This window comes from Psammomys obesus, unplaced genomic scaffold, assembly GCF_907164565.1.
Source record: "Psammomys obesus unplaced genomic scaffold, mPsaObe1.curated_primary_1811, whole genome shotgun sequence".
Classification (NCBI taxonomy): domain Eukaryota; kingdom Metazoa; phylum Chordata; class Mammalia; order Rodentia; family Muridae; genus Psammomys; species Psammomys obesus.
In genome coordinates, this window is record NW_026596039.1 from 10443425 (window position 1) to 10462506 (window position 19082).

At 49.5% G+C, this 19082-nt stretch overlaps 1 protein-coding gene across 1 annotated transcript in view; it reads right to left on the reverse strand.

The window, feature by feature from the left end:
• Nucleotides 1-6249: 6249 nt before the first annotated feature.
• The window catches only part of Zbtb16 (zinc finger and BTB domain containing 16), a 183295-nt gene continuing 170462 nt past the window's right edge, over nt 6250-19082 (reverse strand). The window contains exons 5-7 of the mRNA XM_055622230.1: nt 18697-18867; nt 13902-14069; nt 6250-11631 (exon numbers count right to left, since the gene is read on the reverse strand). Of these exons, the coding sequence (XP_055478205.1) occupies nt 11402-11631; nt 13902-14069; nt 18697-18867 (569 nt within the window). The 3' untranslated portion in view covers nt 6250-11401. The remainder of the gene's footprint in view (nt 11632-13901; nt 14070-18696; nt 18868-19082) is intronic.

Sequence of the window (19082 nt, forward strand, 5' to 3'; positions counted from 1 at the left end):
TCTCACAGTGTCACTGTGGGTAGGGAAGGCCTTCTCATCAGCCTGACAGCCATGTATGTATTTCCTCCTTCTGTCCACCTGAGGTCACTAGAAGCTCACTCTATCCTGAAGATATCCCCCTCCCCATGCCCAATTAGGTAGTGAGTTATAAAAACTAAACGCTGCTTTAAAGGGGGGGTGGTGGAACTAACAGGTGATATGGATCCAGTGATTCCCTCCCCCCCAAGGCTGTGTAGAGCTAACCAGAGTCATAGAGTGCTAGAAATGTGCTGTTGGGAAGCATCTTCTAACCCATTCCAAAGCAACTGTCTGAGGTGGCCAGAGGTGCCAAGGGACAAGGAGAAAGAGACACAGTGGCCTATCTTCTGAGGACCCAGGTACCCAAGTGAGAGAGAGAGAGCCACTGTCTGGAACGGCAAGGGAAGAATGGGGCCGTGCACTGGGCTCACTCCTGGAAGGACAGTTCTGTGTCAAGGCAGCAGCCACTCCATTTCTAGTTTAGGTTTGCTGAAGGTTCTGGAACACAGGACATAGATTGCCCTTCTGTCCCCCATTCACAGTGTCCCGTCATCACTTCTTATTAGCCACCCCGGGGGAAACTCATTTCCATTGGCCTGCCTGGGTTTTTCTTGGCAGAAGAGCTTTTGAGGATCTGAAGTCCAGGTGAGTCTGGTCCCTCGGTGTGAGTCGAGGGTTAAATATGAATTAGTGTTTGGGGGATGGGAGGGGTAGTGGGATCTAAATGGCTAAGAGGTCAGTGGGGGGGGGGGGGGGGAAAGATGAGAGAAAATGTCAAGTGCAGAAACAGTGGCTCAGGAGGACTTCCAGGAAGATCTCTTTGACCTCCACATAACAAGGTACATTCCTCCCCTGGCATGAATGTGAGTCCTGGTCCCTGTTTCCCAGTCCTTATTCTCACAGGACAGACTCAAAAATAATAATGCCCCAGTCCTGTCCCAGATGCCTGAGCAGTAAAGGCGCCTTCAGGCACCATCCACTAGGTGGAGACAGAATCCTTGTTATGCTTCCAAACAGGCGCTGCGTTCGGTTCAGCCCACTCAGACCAAGGGCTTCTGGTCTGGGAAGGACCACCTAGGTTTCCAGCTACCCTTCCAGGCCGCCCCATGCCTGCCCCATCTCCTTACAGCTTACATTGTCACAGATGTCTTTAGAAAGCTAACCTAAGCGTCTCACTCCAGTTGACATAGCAAGTCCCCTGAGGGTAGATGGGCTAAAAATTGCTGTCCCATCTCACAGTTGAGAAGAGGGGACCTTGGAGCGTCTCACTATGCAATCAAAGCCATACAGAGCATGGAAGAGCTGGCCTGAAACACAGAGTCCATTTGACTCTAAATCCCAACTGTCCCTTTTCCTCAGAGGTGCCCAGTATGACAGCCACCTAGCTGTATGAATCAAAATAGAGGCTAGAGGCTTGACTCCATTGGCCCTTTGAGGCCTTCTGGTCTTCAGAGTACTGTTGTGTTTCATGGCTAGAACCCGGGGTTGGGGGGGGGGCATCAGAGGAACTGTCAGTGACTATGTGGGCCTCCTGAACCACAAACAGGAAGAGGCAGGGCATCTATCTTCTCACAGGTACTGAGGTTGGCTGTCCTGGCAGGACTTCCTCAGGTATGTGAATCACAAGCATAACGAGACCTGACTCAGGCCCGCCCTGGAATGTCTCTGGGAACATTCCTGGTTTCCAGCAAATGCTGGCCAAGTACATGAGTGGGGCAGCAAACACTGAGCGATTGTGGGGTTTGGTTCACTACCTGGAGGAATTCCTTCCCGGTGACAAGGGGTAGGTGCTGTGGGAACTGGTGACAGAATAAAGACTGTTAACCCCAAGTGAGGATGTCAAGGAGGCTCTGCTCTGAGCAGGACACTGGGGACAAGGGTATGGGGGATGTAGGGGGTGGGAGGAATCGTGACACAGCCTCTGCTTACTCCCCTGTAAAAGGCAGGCGGTGGCCAGTACCTCTAAACAAGAGCTGTAAGGCTGAATGGAAGCATGTTTATTACATGTCCTGTAAATGAGAGGTGACCCACCTCCTGCCCCACTCACCCCTCTAGCTGGCAAGCTCTGGCTCCTGTCTCTCCCACTGCCCAAGAGTCAGACAGAGAAGCATCCCAGCATGGCAGGAGGAGGGTATGGACAAAAACCACGGTTTCTTCTTATTGTCTGGCTCAGAAGCTTCACTTAGGGCGGTAAGTTGGGGGGCCTCTACGTCAGGCTTAGAGAAGCTGGACAGAGATGTACAGTTGAGGAGCAGCTGAAAGCTCTCGGCTTTGCTATTAATGTAGTCAGTAAATAAATAAAGGAGGGCTTAAGCTTAGTGTACAGCAATCAGTTTGGAGCTACGGGGTAATTAGCTCTGCAGGGGGCTGCAGGGCTGCAGAGTCAGGTTTAAATGAGCCAGTTCACTTTCACTGAGGCACCCCCTAGGGTGCGAAAAAAGCAGCCCAGGGGAGTCCGACAGCACTCCAGGTGGGGCGTGGCCGGAGCTGGAGGTGGGGAGAGCTGTAGCTCAGGTTCTGGAGGCAAAGACAAAGCTGGGGCTTCCCCACGGGGCAAAAAAAAAAAAAAACAAAAACAAAACAAAACAAAAAAACACCTCACTTCTGCATGGAAGCTGCCCAAGCCAGGTAGTCCTCAGCTGTAAAATGCCACCTTCCCGAGCCTGCTACAGCTTCTTCCTTCAGGGTGACCTTAGGAACAAATACAGGCACAGGTGTACAGAAACAGGAGCCCACACTGAGCCCCTCTTAGCATGCACATCAGTCCTTGATATCCACAGGGGGGTGCCCAGATGGACATGTGAGGGGCTTCTTACTTAGCTCATTTCCCTCATCCTTGACAACTGCATCCTCAGTTCCAGAGAGCTAATTGCCTCCCTTTCTTTCCGATCTCTATTTTTTTCCTTCCATGTATTCAACAGAGATTTATTGGGCACCTGCCAAGTGCAGTGTTAGACTCTAGGAACACCAAGTTAGAGCGGACATGGTTCCTAACCTCAAGGAACTTGATATCTGGAGCTGAGGACAACAGCGAGCTTAGGTGACTGAAATGCACCATGATGACAGAAGTAGAAGGAGGGTCTGCAGAGCAGTGCACCTAATTCAGACACAGGCATCTGGGAGAGGTTTCCTGAGAAAGGCACAAAGCTTGAGATGAAACAAGACTCCTGGGAAGCTGAGAGGATCAGAAAGCAGGACCCTGAAACCATCCTGGTGATCAAACTGACTAGAGCAAGGTCGGGGTGGATCTGGAGGACAGATTGGTTGTGTCAAGCAGGCACTGCCACTGAGGTCTCACTGGGGCGGTTGGACCCTGTTCTAGGAGTAATGAAGAACCTCAGAGACTCTTCAAAGGAGTGACCTATTATCTGTAGGGAGGGGTTCATTCACTGCAGGCAAAATACAGGATGGAAGAAGGGAAGCGGCTCCACTGGTAACCAGGTGGAAGGCCTCTTGGCTGTGGAGGGTGAAGAAGTGAGAAGTGGCTGTTGACTGGATGGAGACGTCCTTGGACTTGGCTGTCTTTTTTTTTTTTTTCACCTGCCACACTCTTGTGGGTCTTCTGAGGGCTTCTGTTAGTTCTGGGCCTTCAGCTCTGCTCCCTGGGGGACATCCAGAGCCAATGAAAAGAGAGCCATCAAGTATGTACCAGAACCTAGGGAGTAGGCAGAGACGACTGGACAGGAAGGGCCAGCAAGGTGGCAGTGTGTTGCTAATGTGCGTGAAGGTGGCTCTCGGCCAACCACCCCAGAGAACACAACTAGGAAGATCCCTAACCACCCAACCTGGGGCTGTATCTTTCCAGCCCAGCTCCCTGTCCCCTCCTCTGACCTCAGCCTCGTGCCCCACCCCACCCCCACCCCTGGCGGGGCCTGTCCTGGAGGCAGTTGTCCATGCTGCGGACTGGGGCAGAGGGCAGCTGCGGCCCGCTGCCCAGGGAGGGAGGAGGGGCTGCGGCGGCCTCGGAGGAGCGTTCTCAGGCTGGCCTGGCCGGGCCCCTTTCTCTCCATGAGATCATATCTGGGTCAAAGAGCATGTAAAGCAGGCAGACCCTGGCGGTCACACAAAGCCCATTCAGCCGGCCCCTATTCACTCACCTCCTCTCCCCCAGAGCCCGCGCCGCCAGGACCCCAGTGCAGCGCCTAAGCCCCAGCTTTGATGTCCAAGAACAGAAAACGGCGATTAAATGTTGTTTTAAAGAGGGAGTGCCCACTGCCCTCCCATCTGTCAAGAGAAAGCTGAGGCCTGAGGGAGAGGCGGGGTTCAGGGGGGAGGGGCGGGAGATGGGCGAGAGGGGCAAGGGTTGAGGGGAACAGATCCCAATCAAAACATATACATCTTTGGCCAAGGACTGTTTTCTTAGAGGGGGTCATGTGACATGGGACTGAGGTGCAGGGCAGAAGAAATCTCCCAGAAATGAGAGTGAGGGATGGGGGAGTGGAGAAGAGAGGTGAAAAAGAGAAAAGCAAATCTGGGTGGGTGGAAGAGGGGAAAGAAAGGAAGAACAGAGCAGAGGGCAGGAAGAGGGAAACTGCCTCTTCCTGGGAGGGTTGTTAGAGTTGGCGAGGCTTCCGTGTCTCTCAGCTCAACAACCTCAGTGACAGCCTACCCAGGACCTGGGAGACTAGAAACTGTAAACACACACCACACTCACAGAGGCTCTCTTTAAATTGCATGACCATGGATGTGCAGGGACACGGGCTGTGGGCCAGCTCGATGCTCAGTATTGTCAGCGCCAGCGCTGCAGTGACCCACCACGGTGGCTGTGAGGTGAGTCCCATCTGGGTCTCGGTGGGACGCTGCTGGAGGATAAAGGCAGTGAGGTTGGGCTCTGCATCCAGGATGCAGAGCTGAAGAGGAGCCAGGTGCTGCTTTCACCTGCAGCAGGAAACAGGATGGAGACTTTGTACATACGTGTCGGGCAGGTGCTATACTGTTAAGCAAAACCTCCAGCTTTGTAACAGGTCACGGCTGCCGCAGAACAGAGGACCTTCAGTTGGGTGGAAGCGTAGTGTTGAGACAATGCTTAGGCTTGCCTCACTGTCGGGAAGACAGGAGATCCTGCCTCCAGCCTGGGAAAAGCAGCCTGCTTTGGTAGCTGATCTGGACATGGCAAGATCACCGAGTACCAGCTGCACGATACAGAGCCGTCGCCACACACTTTGAAACACGTGACAACCCCGCTGGTGCTGCTTCCTGAGTTCCCAGTGCAGAAACTGTCACTCATGCCAGAGTTTTATTGAATGAAAAATGCCACTTAGTGCACTGTTCCAAGGTCAAGTGACATTCATATATTAACACTGCTTCTTAACACCTGATCCCCCTTCCCCGAAAGCGAAGCACTGGATGCCAAGCCTGATGACCAGAGTTGAATTCGAAGGATTCATGTGGAAAATGAAGAGAACTGACTCCGAACAGTTGTATTCTGGGATGGAGAGATGGCTCTGTGGTTAAAAGCAGTCACTGCTCTTGCTGAGGACCCAGACCCTCCCAGCACCCATGTGGTGGCTCACAGCCATTTCTAACTCTGGTTCCAGGGGATCTGAGGACCTCTTCTCACCTCAGAGGCAGGTGTCAGGCACACATATGGTGCACATAGATACATGCAGAAAAAACCACTCAGACAAAAGATCAAGTAATACAACTTTTTAAGAGTTGTCTTTTGACCTCTATACACACGCTTGGCATGTGTGCGCACATACAGTAAAAATACAACAAAAATTTCCAAAGGCAAAAACGGGAACCAGAAAAATGCCTCAGTGGGTAAAGACGCTTGCTGGCAGGCCTCATGACCTGAGTTCAATCCTTGGGTACATGACTTGTGAATGTAGCATTAAGGTGTCATGTAAAAAGGCTGAATGTCGGGGCTGCTGAGATGCCACCAAGGGTTTGAGTGTGACCCCCAGAACCCACACTGCAGAAGAAGACAACTGACTTCTACGAGTTGTCCTCTGACCTCGGCATCTGCACCACGGCCTTGTTCACGTGTGCACACATGCTCGTATGCGCACAGACACGTCATAACAATGCAAAGGATCAAGACTTAATGTTAACACAGTGTTTTGTTTTGTTTTTCCCTTCATCTTCAAGACAGAAATCTCAGTTCCTTTAGAGTGCTCCACTCAAAACAGGAGAGAGAAAGGGGCGGGACACTTTTTTGTTTGTATGTGAGTGGTTTTTTTTGTTTGTTTGTTTGTTTGTTTTTTTTTAAAAAAAGGACACTTGAAGCCAGAGACAACTGAATTAACTTTATTCTCTTCTAACTGCAGATTCAAGGTATACAACTGAACATCGCTATTTTTTTCTTATGAGACTTATAAATAAAAATACAAAAAATGTTCACTACAAAAAAATCTACTGTTAGTAGGATGTAAAAAATATTCTCTTTGCTATAGAAGGCACAAACTTCACTTAGTGACACATGGAGAAAAAAACCTGCAGCAGTAAATTCGTTTGTTTTTTTTTTCTTATTTTTTTTTTTTTAAATCTTGTCAGAAACACTGAAGTTACAAAGAAACGCATCAATCTACACAAAACGAAGGCAGGGTAAGCGGGCAACGGGGAGCACACTTGAGTGGACGAGAAAGAAGCTGCAATCTGGACTGGAGGAGAGTGAGGCAAGGGGAGGGAGAGATGGGGCTAATGAGGGAGGGGGACCTGAGGGAGGTGCAGGGTGGGTGAGGAAGAGAGAGAGGAAGGGGGAGAGAGACAAGGGTGGGGAGAGTGATTTGTACAACAACAAAAAGAACCAATAAAATTGAAGAAACGAAATTGGGCGACCTCCTAGATTAGGCTAAGCGGAGGTGCTGAGGTAGACATTAACTAGAACATTGATGAATTAAAAACACTATTCTGTGATACAAAGCAATTGGACTGGCACTTGTGCTCTCACAACATCAGACAAAAAAAAAAAAAATTAACACCCAAACCAAAAGGCTTAGTTTTGCTTGGTCCAGCAGGGCCATGAGGCCCTCAGTGCTATAACTTACATACATATATATATATATATTTATCTTTATATATAGGGCGATGGCATGGTGCATCGTGACGGTTCTTCACCTTACGAGGATTCATGCATAACACTATGTGAACAAATACTATGATACACGTGGGGACGAGGGACCCTGTCTGCAAAGTGGGCCACCCAGGAGCAGAGGACTCGGAGCTGCCAGCAGGCAGGCTTGCTGGGGCTTTCACTCCTTTCTCCTCACTCTTTCCCCGGATCCTGTCTGTTCTGTCTGTCCTATACCCTTCTCTTGGGTATCTACCTCCCTCTCTCTCTCTTTCCCCCCTACCCATTAGTTCTACTGTTTGTCCTCCTACTGGCATCTCCAGATAAGTGCAGCCACAGTAGCCAAGCCAGAAGTCCCAGGAGAGAAGACTGGATGGAAGGGGGTGAGATATCAAACAGGGAAAAGTAAATCAACAGAAACTTAGCTCTTTATGAATCTGTCTCACATTGTCAGTGTCCCCAATGTCCACCCTAGTCTGGCTTGCCAGGGGATTGGCCAAAAGTCTACCCACTCCACTTCCCCCACCATGCCCCAAGACCAAAAGTGCTTCCTGCTCCCTCTCCTCTAAGAAGGGACTCTGGCCCTCTCATCCCAGTTGCATCCATCCCACCTGGAAGCGTACCATACACTTGTAAAAATTTGCAGCAGTTTTTTTTTTTCTCTCTCTCAACATGGAAAAAGTGTTCAGGCACAAAGATTTAAATAAGCCCACGTGGCATCCCTGGATTGTACTGAATCACTGGGTTCTCCCAGCCTTGCAACCCACCCTTGTACCCCAGATCTGCCTTTCTCTTCTTCACATAAAGCAACCAAGCAGCAATGACGTTTTTCTATTTTATATCTCTCTCGCTATATCTCTCTTTCTATATATATATATATATATATATTTGTTTATCCTATATACAGATAGGATTTTAATGCTTTAAATGAGCAAAGGAGCGAGCAGGGGAGAAGCACTGAGGGTAGGGTCACCATCAGGGGAGTCATTCGTAGACGCTGGGCAGCAGTAAGCAGCTTGGATTTGCTAGGTGGGAGGTCACCGAGCTGATAAGGCAGCAATAAGTAGGGGTTCCAGGGTTCTTTAAGAACACAGCCAAAGGCAGAGGCATGACGAACCAGAAGGCCCAAAGAGGAGTGGAGCAAATATAGTTCAAGCTTCCCTGGGAAGGACAGTGCCTCCACCCTCTGGCCTCCCCAACTCCGGATGCTGCAGAAGACTTCCCAACAGCCTCCTACCTGCCCAGCGGCCATCAACCCAGCAGAGAAGGCCCTGGCAACTGTAAAACCATTTCCTCTTTGTGAGCGGGAAGCTGGGGGAGAGGCATGGTGGAACATCTTTTGGGGTCTGGGCTGCAAAGGAAACAGAAGGAAGATGTCCCTTCTAAGCTGTCTCTGCTCCCACTAGGATCTCCAGAACCCTCAGGGACAGACAGGGCAGGTAGGTGCTGAGTGAGTACCAACCAACAGTGAGACAGCAGCACAGACAATACAGTGTGACCTCACCTACACACATACACACACACACACACACACACACACACACACACAAATTTTGCTGTTGATGGTGATGAACTTTTTTTTTAACTTTTTCTCCTTTTAAATCTTTTCCCTCCCTATTCACACTATAAAAGGAAAGAGCAAGATCCTGTAGAACTTAAGAAGAACTAACAAATACTACAAAAATATTACAGTTTGCAAAGATCAGCTCAGCCCTCTCAAGCTTTTATGATTGGGCAGGGGTGGGGGCAGGATGAATGGGAAGGGCTGAGAAGGAAGAGACCAGGCAGTTCTATGGAATATTTGGATATTTTCCCTCTGCCACTAATCTTGAATAACATCTTACTGTTAAAAATACTGTTTTCTGAGATTTATAGATCCCCTGAAGGTCAACAGTTCCCATTTTATCCCCCTGGACTGGAGGAGGGAGCCATAGTGCACAATGATTTTTAAAGACAGCTCTTCCCTAAAAAGATTCTTATTCCACATTATAAGTGTGACAACTGTTCTGGTCACATACCTCAAGTTTAAACTTTTTTTTTCCTTTCCAATGCACTAAATCATCACTATAGTTCTAACACAGTGCCCTCTGCTCTTTACCATCCCTAGTTCACATCGGGGAGTCAAGCATCCCCCAAGCCATACCCTCCCAACACACAATTTTTAAGGCCTTCAGATATGGTGGATGAGATTGAAGGGGGAAATGGGAGGGATGGGGGCGTGGCCTAGGGACAGGGGAAGGGGTTATAGCAGTGCCCCTTCCCTCAGACTTTCTGTTACATTTTACAATCCTTCATCCCTACCAACTGCTTCCCTAAACCACTTTTTAAAATCTAAGATCAAAACATAGCCATGACTCTCTCACAAAAAAGAGGAGAGAAAAACAACAATATATCTTCAACATAAAGCACGAAAGAAATGAAAGGGGTGGTGGGGTCCATCCTAAAGCAAAGGGGATTATTGCAAATGTGCTTTCCAAAACTCAGGGTGGGGGAGGCTGCAGGGTGGGAACAGGCAGAAATGCAGAAGGGACAAAAGGCTGGACAAACAGAAGAGGTAGCGTTTAGAGAAACAATGCCCCACCCAGTACAACAAAACCAAGCTGGTCCTCTCCTCTCACACACACAGTAGCCATGAAAACTCTGGCCGTGGTAACAGCAGAAAGTGTGGACCATGTGGCTGTGTAGATCTTAGTAACAGGACACCTCAAGCCTAACCAGCCCAGACTAAGGCCCCTGGGGCTTTTCAAGCTGAGCTGAAGCTGGGCGCTGGTGATCTAAGTCCTGGACTGTGCCTACAGTGACACTACGGGGATGGTGAGAACCGGGTCATCCTTCTCTCCATTCCCACCACCTTCCTCAGTCCTCCTGGACTTCCATTCAGATCCTGAGTGGTCCACTTTTTCTTATAGCTTCCACCCAGAGAAGCGGAGGTCCTCTACCAGGTCAAGTTCAAAACCAACTATTAACTTATGCTAGAACAGGAAACTACACCCTCCCCTTTCCTCCAATAGAGACCCACCACACACACACCCAAAAAGGTGGGGAGGAGATAAGGGACTGAAAAGCTCATGAGGTCACAAAAAAAAGAGAGAGAGAGAGAGAGAAACTGAGGTAATTCAAGTACAATGTGCTAAAAGCAAACATAACAAGAGGCCAAAGCGCCATCAGCTCCTCCTCATGCTCCCTGGGGGCTGAGAGGCCCGCGCCAGGAATTCGGTGCTAATCTCCAGATCTGGGGTTTTCCCTGTGCTTAAAGGACCCCTGCGTGATAGCAACGTCTTCCTGTCTTCCCCTGGCCAATCCTCCCACTCTGCTCAGGCATCAAGCATATCCACTCCCATCTGCAAGTAAAGTTCACCCGCAGGAGGGCACCCAACTCCTTATCTTGGACAATGGGACCTTTCAATAGGATGATGGGATTCCTTCCCAGAGGGGCTAAATTGGGGTTGCAGGGATGTGCGCTTGTTGGATGGAATATATTTAGTTGGTTTTTGTTTTGTTTTGTTTCCATTTTGCAAGCAGAAAGCAGCTCAGCGGGCGGGAATCTTGCTCATGAGGGAGTCTGGCTGGGGTACAGTGCTTAGTTTATTTTGTTCTGTGTTCTCTGAAAGCTAAGAGAAGGAAGGAAGGAAGGAAGGAAGGAAGGAAGGAAGGAAGGAAGGAAGGGGTTTTGGAATCCGACACAGCTTTCCCCAGGAGAAACCTAAGTAATATATAGTCCAGATCCACACAGGGCATGAGCCCCTTGTGAGCAAAGGACAGCCATTAAGCAGGTGTAAGAAGCTGAAGAACGAGAAGCGCCACAAGGCTCTGAGACCTTGAGGGGCACCAGATGTAGCTGGGCAGAGCAAAAAGCCTTTCCCTTCTCAGTCTACCGCCAGTATGCCAGAGCTGCCACTCTGAGCATCAATGAGGCATCCTCTACCATCTCCAGCTGCCCTCTCTGCTCCCTTCCCACCCTCTTCAGAGGAGGGGATGGGAGGAGTCAGGGCAGAGGCCCTCAGCTGACCAGAGGACCTCACACCTGCTTCTTGGTCTCCATTTTTGGGCACAAAAGGAAGGTCTGGGTTTTGGAGAGGAGAAAAATATGCCACTGTGTGAATGAGCAAAACCACCCCATCCCACCCAAGAGAACCAAGGAGGGCTGAGACCTTCAGGGGGAGGGGCAGCAGTATGACAGCCAGATCACCTGGAGCCCCAGAAGGAATCCAAGCCCAAATAACTACCAGGTTTCCTTCTCCTTCTCTCTGTTTCTTTTCTATTTCCCTTTTCTTTCTGATTTCTTTTCTCCACAGTCTTTACTCTTTATCTCGCTCTAGCTTGTCTTTGCTGCCTCCTGCTGCTGCTCTACCATGTGTGTGGGTCCCCAGGTCACACATAACACAGGTAGAGGTACGTCTTCTCTATCCTCCAGTCAGGTGGGATCTCCTCAGGCTTGTGGCCCTTCATGTGCTTCTGCATGGAGGAGAGGCTGGGGCAGTATTCCGTGCAGATGGTGCACTGGTAGGGAGAGGCACCGTTGTGCGTTCTCAGGTGCTTGATCATGGCCGAGTAGTCTCGGGAGCGCTGGTGGCAGAGTTTGCACTCAAAGGGCTTCTCACCTGTGGAGGAGACAATATAGGACGGGGGAATGTGAGGACCAGAAGGACCTTGTGCTGTCCTTGGGCTTGTTGGAGAGCACCCATCCTTCCAGCCCTGCAGTCTGCAACAGAACTTCCCAAGATGACGGCTGGACCATCCAATATGGCAGCCACTGGTCACACGGGGATATCGGTCTGGTTACTGGGGTAACTTCACTTCTACTTTATTTTCTTACTGTTGTAAACAGGCTAATGGGGTTAGAAACTGGAGGGTGGTCCACGCAGTCTGACCCCTGGTCTTATTATTTTTAGGAAGGGTGCTTCTCTTCTAATTAAGGAAACTATGCTATAATAGGAGATAGTAAGTCCATGAAACCCTCCCTCCAGAATGCTTTTACATAACAAAGCTCACCCACAGGGAACAGGAGAATAGGTGAAGTCCCTTTAGAGCTACAGCTGGTGAGGGGAGAAAGGGGAAACCCAAGAAACCAATCCTTCAAACACACCATATCTAGGGCTATCTAGGAACATCCTCTGGACTTTGTCTACCAGTCTAGGACTGACGGGGAGGAAAACACAGAGAACCTAGCAGTGTACAAAATAACACCCTAGTTGGCTATCCAGACCTCCTTCCACTAGAGTCCCCTGGAGCTGAGCAGAGATGTAAGGGAACCTTGTTTCAATACAGTAATTAACTGGTCAGCCATCTCGCTATCGATACTCGTCCGTGCTGAGGACCCAGCAAATAATGAAGTAATGAACAGCCAAAGTGATCTAACTATCGACCAGCTATTTACAATAGTCACTGCCGATGCATTTAATGATCTGCCCACTGGGTCACATCCCACAACAAGGGACTGAGGAAACCCCGAGACTCTGGGATATCCCTTGAGTCACTCATGTTGTCAGCAATGAGCTCCCCATCCTCTGCTGTGGCTTTAAGCAGGAGGCAAAAAAACAGAGCTCAGGCGGGAAGACAGGGCTCTGAGAATAGCTCTGCCTTCTACTGCTGCTAGCTGGCAGCCCCTCCCCAGCCTATTCTCTCCCTTAAAGTCACTATGTCCTCCTCTGGACAGGGTGCTGTCCCCACTGATCAGAGAGGGCATCTTCCTTTGTTCTGTTTCACCCTCAGCCTTACACGAAATGCTACCTTCCCCCACAGCTGGCAGACTACGGGGATTGGGGGGGGCAGTATTTAACAACCAGCTCTCCAAAGACACATAGCTCTACTGCTATGTGGTCAATACTCCCACCGGAGCCCATTTTAAGCAACTGAGGTGATGTCACTGAACTTGAAATAGGAAAGAAATAGGCAAAGAAATAGGCTTTCTGGTTAAGTAGAGGCCAGGTCTAGGCCTCTACTGCCTCTAAACCCCATCCACCTGTCTGTCCTCGGATCCCAATAAAGACAGGGACTCACATTTCTATATAAAAAGGAATGTGGAAGCACTCTGACATGGTGGAACTTTCTACTATTAAATACATTCACTCCTTTCATTTCAGAACAGAGCAGAACTAATGCCTCAATTTCCTGACCCTTATCATAACTTCATGTCCTCTGATTATGCCTCCAACCATGAATGGAGCAAAATGAAACCACTCAAATTTCACTTTTCACTAATCTGGCCAACTTAACCGTAATTTAGGACTTTGAATAAGCATCACATTGCCTGGCACTCCTGGACGGGTTTTTGGTATGATTGCTTCGGGGGACTGACTGGGCCTAGGAGATGCTGCTGCAACTGATTATTAATGCCTGCCTTGGCCTTGAGAGGGGGGTCATGGTGCTCAGACTACCATGTTATCTCTTTAAAAAAAATTTTTTTTTTTTTAAACACTGAGTGGTGGAGGCACAAGCCTTTAAATCCCAGCATCCGGGAGGCAGAACCAAATGGATCTCTGTGAGTTTGAGACCAGCCTGGTTTACAGAACAAGTTTCAGGACAGCCAAGGGCTACACAGAGAGGCCCTGTTTCAAAAACCTGAACACACAAACATTTTACTGTGCGCATATGCGCATGATCGTGATGCCTTCTGAGGTTAGAAGAAGGTATCAGATCTGTAGTTACAGATGATTATGGGCTACCCAGTGTGAGTGCTGAGAATCAGACTGGTCCTTTGGAAGAACAAGAAGCGCTCTTAAAACAACTGAGCCATCTTTCCGGTCCCTCTCATCTCTCAATAGACCCTCAGCTCTCCGGCTAAGCCTTGAAACACAATTACGTGGGCAGATAACCACCTGCTGCCAGTCACCACCCAGGTCCTAGTGCTAGCCCCAGGGCGCCCTCATACCTGTGTGAACCCTGTAGTGCGTCTCCAGCTGGTGCTTGAGGCTGAACTTCTTGCCACAGCCATTGCACTCATAGGGCTTCTCCCCTGTGTGGATGCGCTTGTGGCTCTTGAGTGTGCTCTCATCCCGGAAGCAGCTGCCGCAGAACTCACACTCATATGGGTGGTCACCTGTGAGAACAACGGGCCGCACAGTCATCCATGGGTAACGAACAGTCCCAGGAAAAGAAAGCCTCCTTGGCCCAGCAAAGAACAGCAGGCTCCCGTGAGGGTGGAGTAGAGCTGGGGGCTTCAAGACCTGGCCTTACACGACCTCTTTTTCCCTTTTCTCTGATTCAGGGCCAAGGGCCATTCCAGCCTGGCTTCCCCACCCTCAGAAAATCCCTCCAACTTGGGAGAGTTTCTCTTCGTTCCCCAGATGGCACCTGCTCTTTCTCCTACTGTACCAGTTCTTTCGACTTCTTTCCCTGATGAACCCCAAGCATCCCTCAAGGCCCTGCTCATCCATCACCCCCATTTGGATGCTTCTCTTTAGTTCCCAGGCAGACTAAGCCTCATTGTTTCCCTCTGTCCCCCAAAAGAAGAATACTGAACACTTTTGATCTTTTTATTCATAGAATATGATTTTTAAATGAGCTCTTGCCCATTTAAATGCCCCTATTTGCTGTATTCTCACTGCTATGCTCAGAGCTTCATGGGCATCGTGTCACATGGCTATGAAGACTATCTGATATGCTTATCTTACTAATGGAAAAAAAAATGAGTTGCCTAGAGACACTGTTCCAAGGTCACCTAAACTAGGCTGGGCCTTCGCCTCTATCCTGGTTCTGAGGTCTGGATACTGGGCACTTACCACATGGCCAAGTGACACACTGTATTGTGCTGACTGACAGGGCCACCAAGAAGTACCTCCAGGGTATGAATCGACTCTTTCCCACCCTATGCCTTCCGTGCTCACCCAGGAATGACTCAGAACCAACTCTGAGGAAATTCTGGGTATGGGGCTGGGTATGGCCAGTCCTCAATCTAGAATCATGCCACTCAGTTTACCATTCTCTTCCAGGGACCCTCTCCTCTCAATCCCTGTGGGCTGAGGGGGTAGGAGTGGGGTTAACCACCTTGCATTTTTGTAACGGAGGTGTCAAGCTTGGGAATGAAAGGTGAGGTCTTGAGCTACTTATTTATTACAGGAGTGAAGGCGCAGACAATAAAGATAGATTGATCACCCCAGACTTTGTTCATGAATATTTAAATATCGCTGATTCGTCTTGTCACTGTAATTACAATTTCTCTGGGCTGCATCTCCAACAACCACAGTTTATGGTAAAGAATGGCCCACTGTATTTCACTTGTCCCTCTGCAGATGTGCGAGCCTGCCAACCGTGTAATGTCCTCTGCATTTCATACATTCTCTTCAGCTGCTGAAGGCTTAAGTCATCCACAATGACCTACGTTTTTTCATTATCCCCATGTCAAACTGTGCTCGTGCCTGGGCATAAATTGTCCTTCTCCTTATAGACTCGAATGCCTGTGCCTTCACTTCCTCTTTAAAATGATATTTTACTCTCTCTGCCATCTCCCCTCCGTGGGCCGCTAACCGAATGTCCCTCTCCCTGAATGCAGGCCCCTGCACCCACATAAATTCTCACGTTTTCTGAGGCTCTGTGGGGAGTGGTTGTTGGGATCTGTTCACTGGCAGACTCTCTTCATGGGGTGAAAGAGGTACAAAAAGCATAGAAGGCACAGGGGTGTGTGGGGCTCCACGAAAGAAACTCAAAGAGAAGAACCATCCTCTATTCACTTCCTACTACCTAAGGGGCACTGTTCTGCCTCAGAGACATGGCTGGCCAATGATGTGGACATGGATTGATTCCTGTAGTCCTGGACTAGGGAAGCCAATTCATGTCTTTCGTTACCAGAGGTATACCAAGAACCTGTTTCCGTCCTCATCAAGGCCAAGAGGCTAGCCCTCTCTGACACAGGCACTGACTGACTACATATCTACCACAGTGAAGGGCAGCCTGTGTATGAGACTCTCTCTCTCTCTCCCCCTCTTCTCTGTCTGCACACGTGGCCCCGTCTGGTCTTTTCCAGCTCCCCCTCCTTCCTGAATCGGCAACGATTACGACTTTAATCAAAGATTCAGTATCCTCATTAAGATATAAATAAATAAATAAAACAAGGGCCATGTGAGACTTCAGCTGAAGCCGGTAATTAAAACGTACATCGGCAGTCACCCAGCCCCCTCATGGGAAGAGGGGGTGGCGGCAGTGAGAAAGGGCTGGCTGGCTGCGTGTGCCTCTGGCTTCCAGAGGGGGGCCCTAAGAGTTTAACAAACAGCAGAGGGGTTTGTTTGATCAGATTTTTATGAATTTAATTATGAAGTGGATCACATGTTAAATGAGTTTAAACAGGAACTCTCTTGAGTCTGCCCAGGGAAAGAATAAAAAGCATTCAGAGGATGAAAAAAAAAAAAATGACAAGTTACCATGACACATACTCACTCCCACCCGACCCAGGTTTTACAGCTCAGTGGCCACCAGACCTACAACCCTCTCCTTGAGAGCTCATGTCAGGCGGGCCATAATGTACATAAAACTGGCGACAAAAGTCAAAATCCAATTTGTGGTATGTTGATTAACTCTGCAGACGTGTTAATGAGCTTGACATTAAGTGCAGGACAAACGAGACTAATTAGAGGCCCTCTGGCCTGCCCAGGGCACCTGTGACCCTCCTTCTTTCCCAGTTTGTCATTACCTAGTGGCTTCCTTAGCTCCGGACAACCCCAATGTCGTCCTTCCCACCCTAGCCTTAGCCCCTGGGCTCCTCAGAGCCCTTCCTCTCGGCCCCTCCCTCCAGCGCAGCTGAGAGTTTATTATATGATGAGCCGTGTGAATCAAGGATCCATCAATGCCAAGAGCACGGCTGGACTAACGTACCAAACACAGCTGCTGATGCTAAACATGGGCCCCAGAAGCAAATGGGCCAAGAACAACGGAATATTAATGAGGCATTGTGTCCGGGGTGTGCAGAGCCTGTGCTGGGCTGCTGTGAAAATCAGTGAGTGCTTGAGTGTGTGTGTGCACAAGGGGCACACATGTCTCTGTTTCTCGAACAAGCAAGGGTTTCTCACACACTCTGTCCTTGCCAGAGCTCTGGAGCTTGGCTGACCCAGGGTGGAGCAGGACCGACATGGGCTAACTGAACTCTGAGAAGGTGACACGGGCAGAGTAGGTTGCGTCCTGGGTGGACTTAGTAAGGCCTGAATCATTCATGCCATGTGTAGTCAAGTGACTTGACCCAATGGCACACTTGGAAGTGGCTGAAAGAGGCCGCCATCTTCCCTAAGACTGAACCTGGGGATCCGTTGAGGGAGACATTGATGGGATGGCATATACATCTTACAGGGAGATCCCTATGCAGACACTGTCGAGAAAGTTGAGCATACCCCTTTCTCTCCAGTCCCTCTTGCTGGACCTCTCCCAGCAAGACCTCCTCCTTTCTACTGAGCAGCCTGAGGCAGTTCTAAGCATATGGTGAGCCTTTCACATTTGGTAATGATATGGCATTGTGTTCCTCTGACTAGGATGGTATGCAGAACCCAGAGCCAAGACAGGCTCCTTGGTGAGAATGCCGGCCGGCAGGACAGTCCAGCTCAGCCCTGAAAATACAGCTCCCTCCTTATTCATCAGAGCCTGTCACCCACGTAAGGATCAGGCTCATACTCTACCCCTCAGCTAGGAAAAGGCTCTTATGAATGAGTTCTTTTAACCCTCTGTGAAGCATGCAGGGCCATTTATGATCTTTCTAGTAGGCCTGTGTATGTACTCTGCTACATCCTTACATAAGAGACATGATCCTAGCTCTCCCACAAAACCAGGTTAGGAATGTGAATGCGTGCAAGCACTCGAACACACACGCTCGCGAGCGCATACACATGCACTCACTTCATAAATTAACATTCTTTCAGTCAGGGACAGTAGAGATGATCCCATTTTGTTTTATCGCAAAGAAAGTAGTTAAGTCATCTACTCCTCCTCTGCTAGAAAAAGACCTTCACGGTCCTCTGAAATAGGTATCCTATCCTCTAAAGTGAGAGGGCGGTGGCAGGGATAAGGCCAGGACTGGGTAACCCTGTCTTTCACCACATCATGTGAACTGGCTGAGCAGGGCTATCTCATGGCTTGTTGCTCAAATACTCTCATTGTCTTTCCTAGGCAACACTAAAGCCAAAGCCGAGGCCTATGTCTCCGTCCTGAAGGCAGGATGAGTTCTTCCATATGCCCTCTAGAGCCCTGAGCTGGCTGCAGCTATTCCTGAATGAACTGGGGTAGTGGTGGAACTGTAATAAAGTTAGGGCAGTTTTTCTCAAAATGCAATTTGTCCCCCTCATCCCAGCCCGACTCCCCACCCCCACATCAGAATCCCTTGAGATACAGAGCCTATCCTGGACTACTGATCAAAGTTCCCGACGGTAGACCTCAAAGTGTGATTTAAAAAAAAAAAATGAGTATTTTCTGTGCTGTGTCTGGTGGGGACAGACAGTCTACAGGTGCAGAAGTGGGTGGTGGATTGGGACAGCTGTCAACATTTAAATGCTCTATGAGAGAGCCCTTCTGTGTCCAACTTGAAGGAGAGAATGGCTGAAAATCCCTCAACCTGAAAACCCCTACACACACGCACACACACACCCCCTGGCTTGGCGTGCCACTTTTTTTTTTTTTTTTTTTTTTTTTTGAGGTTAAGCCCAGCTATAAGCTCCAGGAATGTCTTCCACCCCTCCCCTGGAGCAGCCTACCTGTGTGTGAGCGAAGGTGGCGTTTGAGAGCGGTGTGGCTGGGAAAGGTGCGGTTGCACTCACTGCAGATGTAGCTGCGCACACCCGCGTGGACCTCCATGTGCTGCTGGAGTGCGCTCTGTGCCTGGAAGCGCTTCCCACACAGCAGACAGAAGACAGCCATGTCCGTGCCTGTGGGGGAGAGCATTGGGAGAGCCTCAGCAAGGCAGAGACACAACGCCAGATTTTGCACCCGTGAAGGCTGGAGTAAGACCCAGAACTGCCCCTAGACATCCTAAACTCCACACTCAAGGTCAAGCCCAGGGGCAGCCCAGGCCATGCAAAGCTGGCTGAGCACCTGGAAAAAAACACGCCAACAGGTGCCTTGCCTCCACCAAACCTACAGG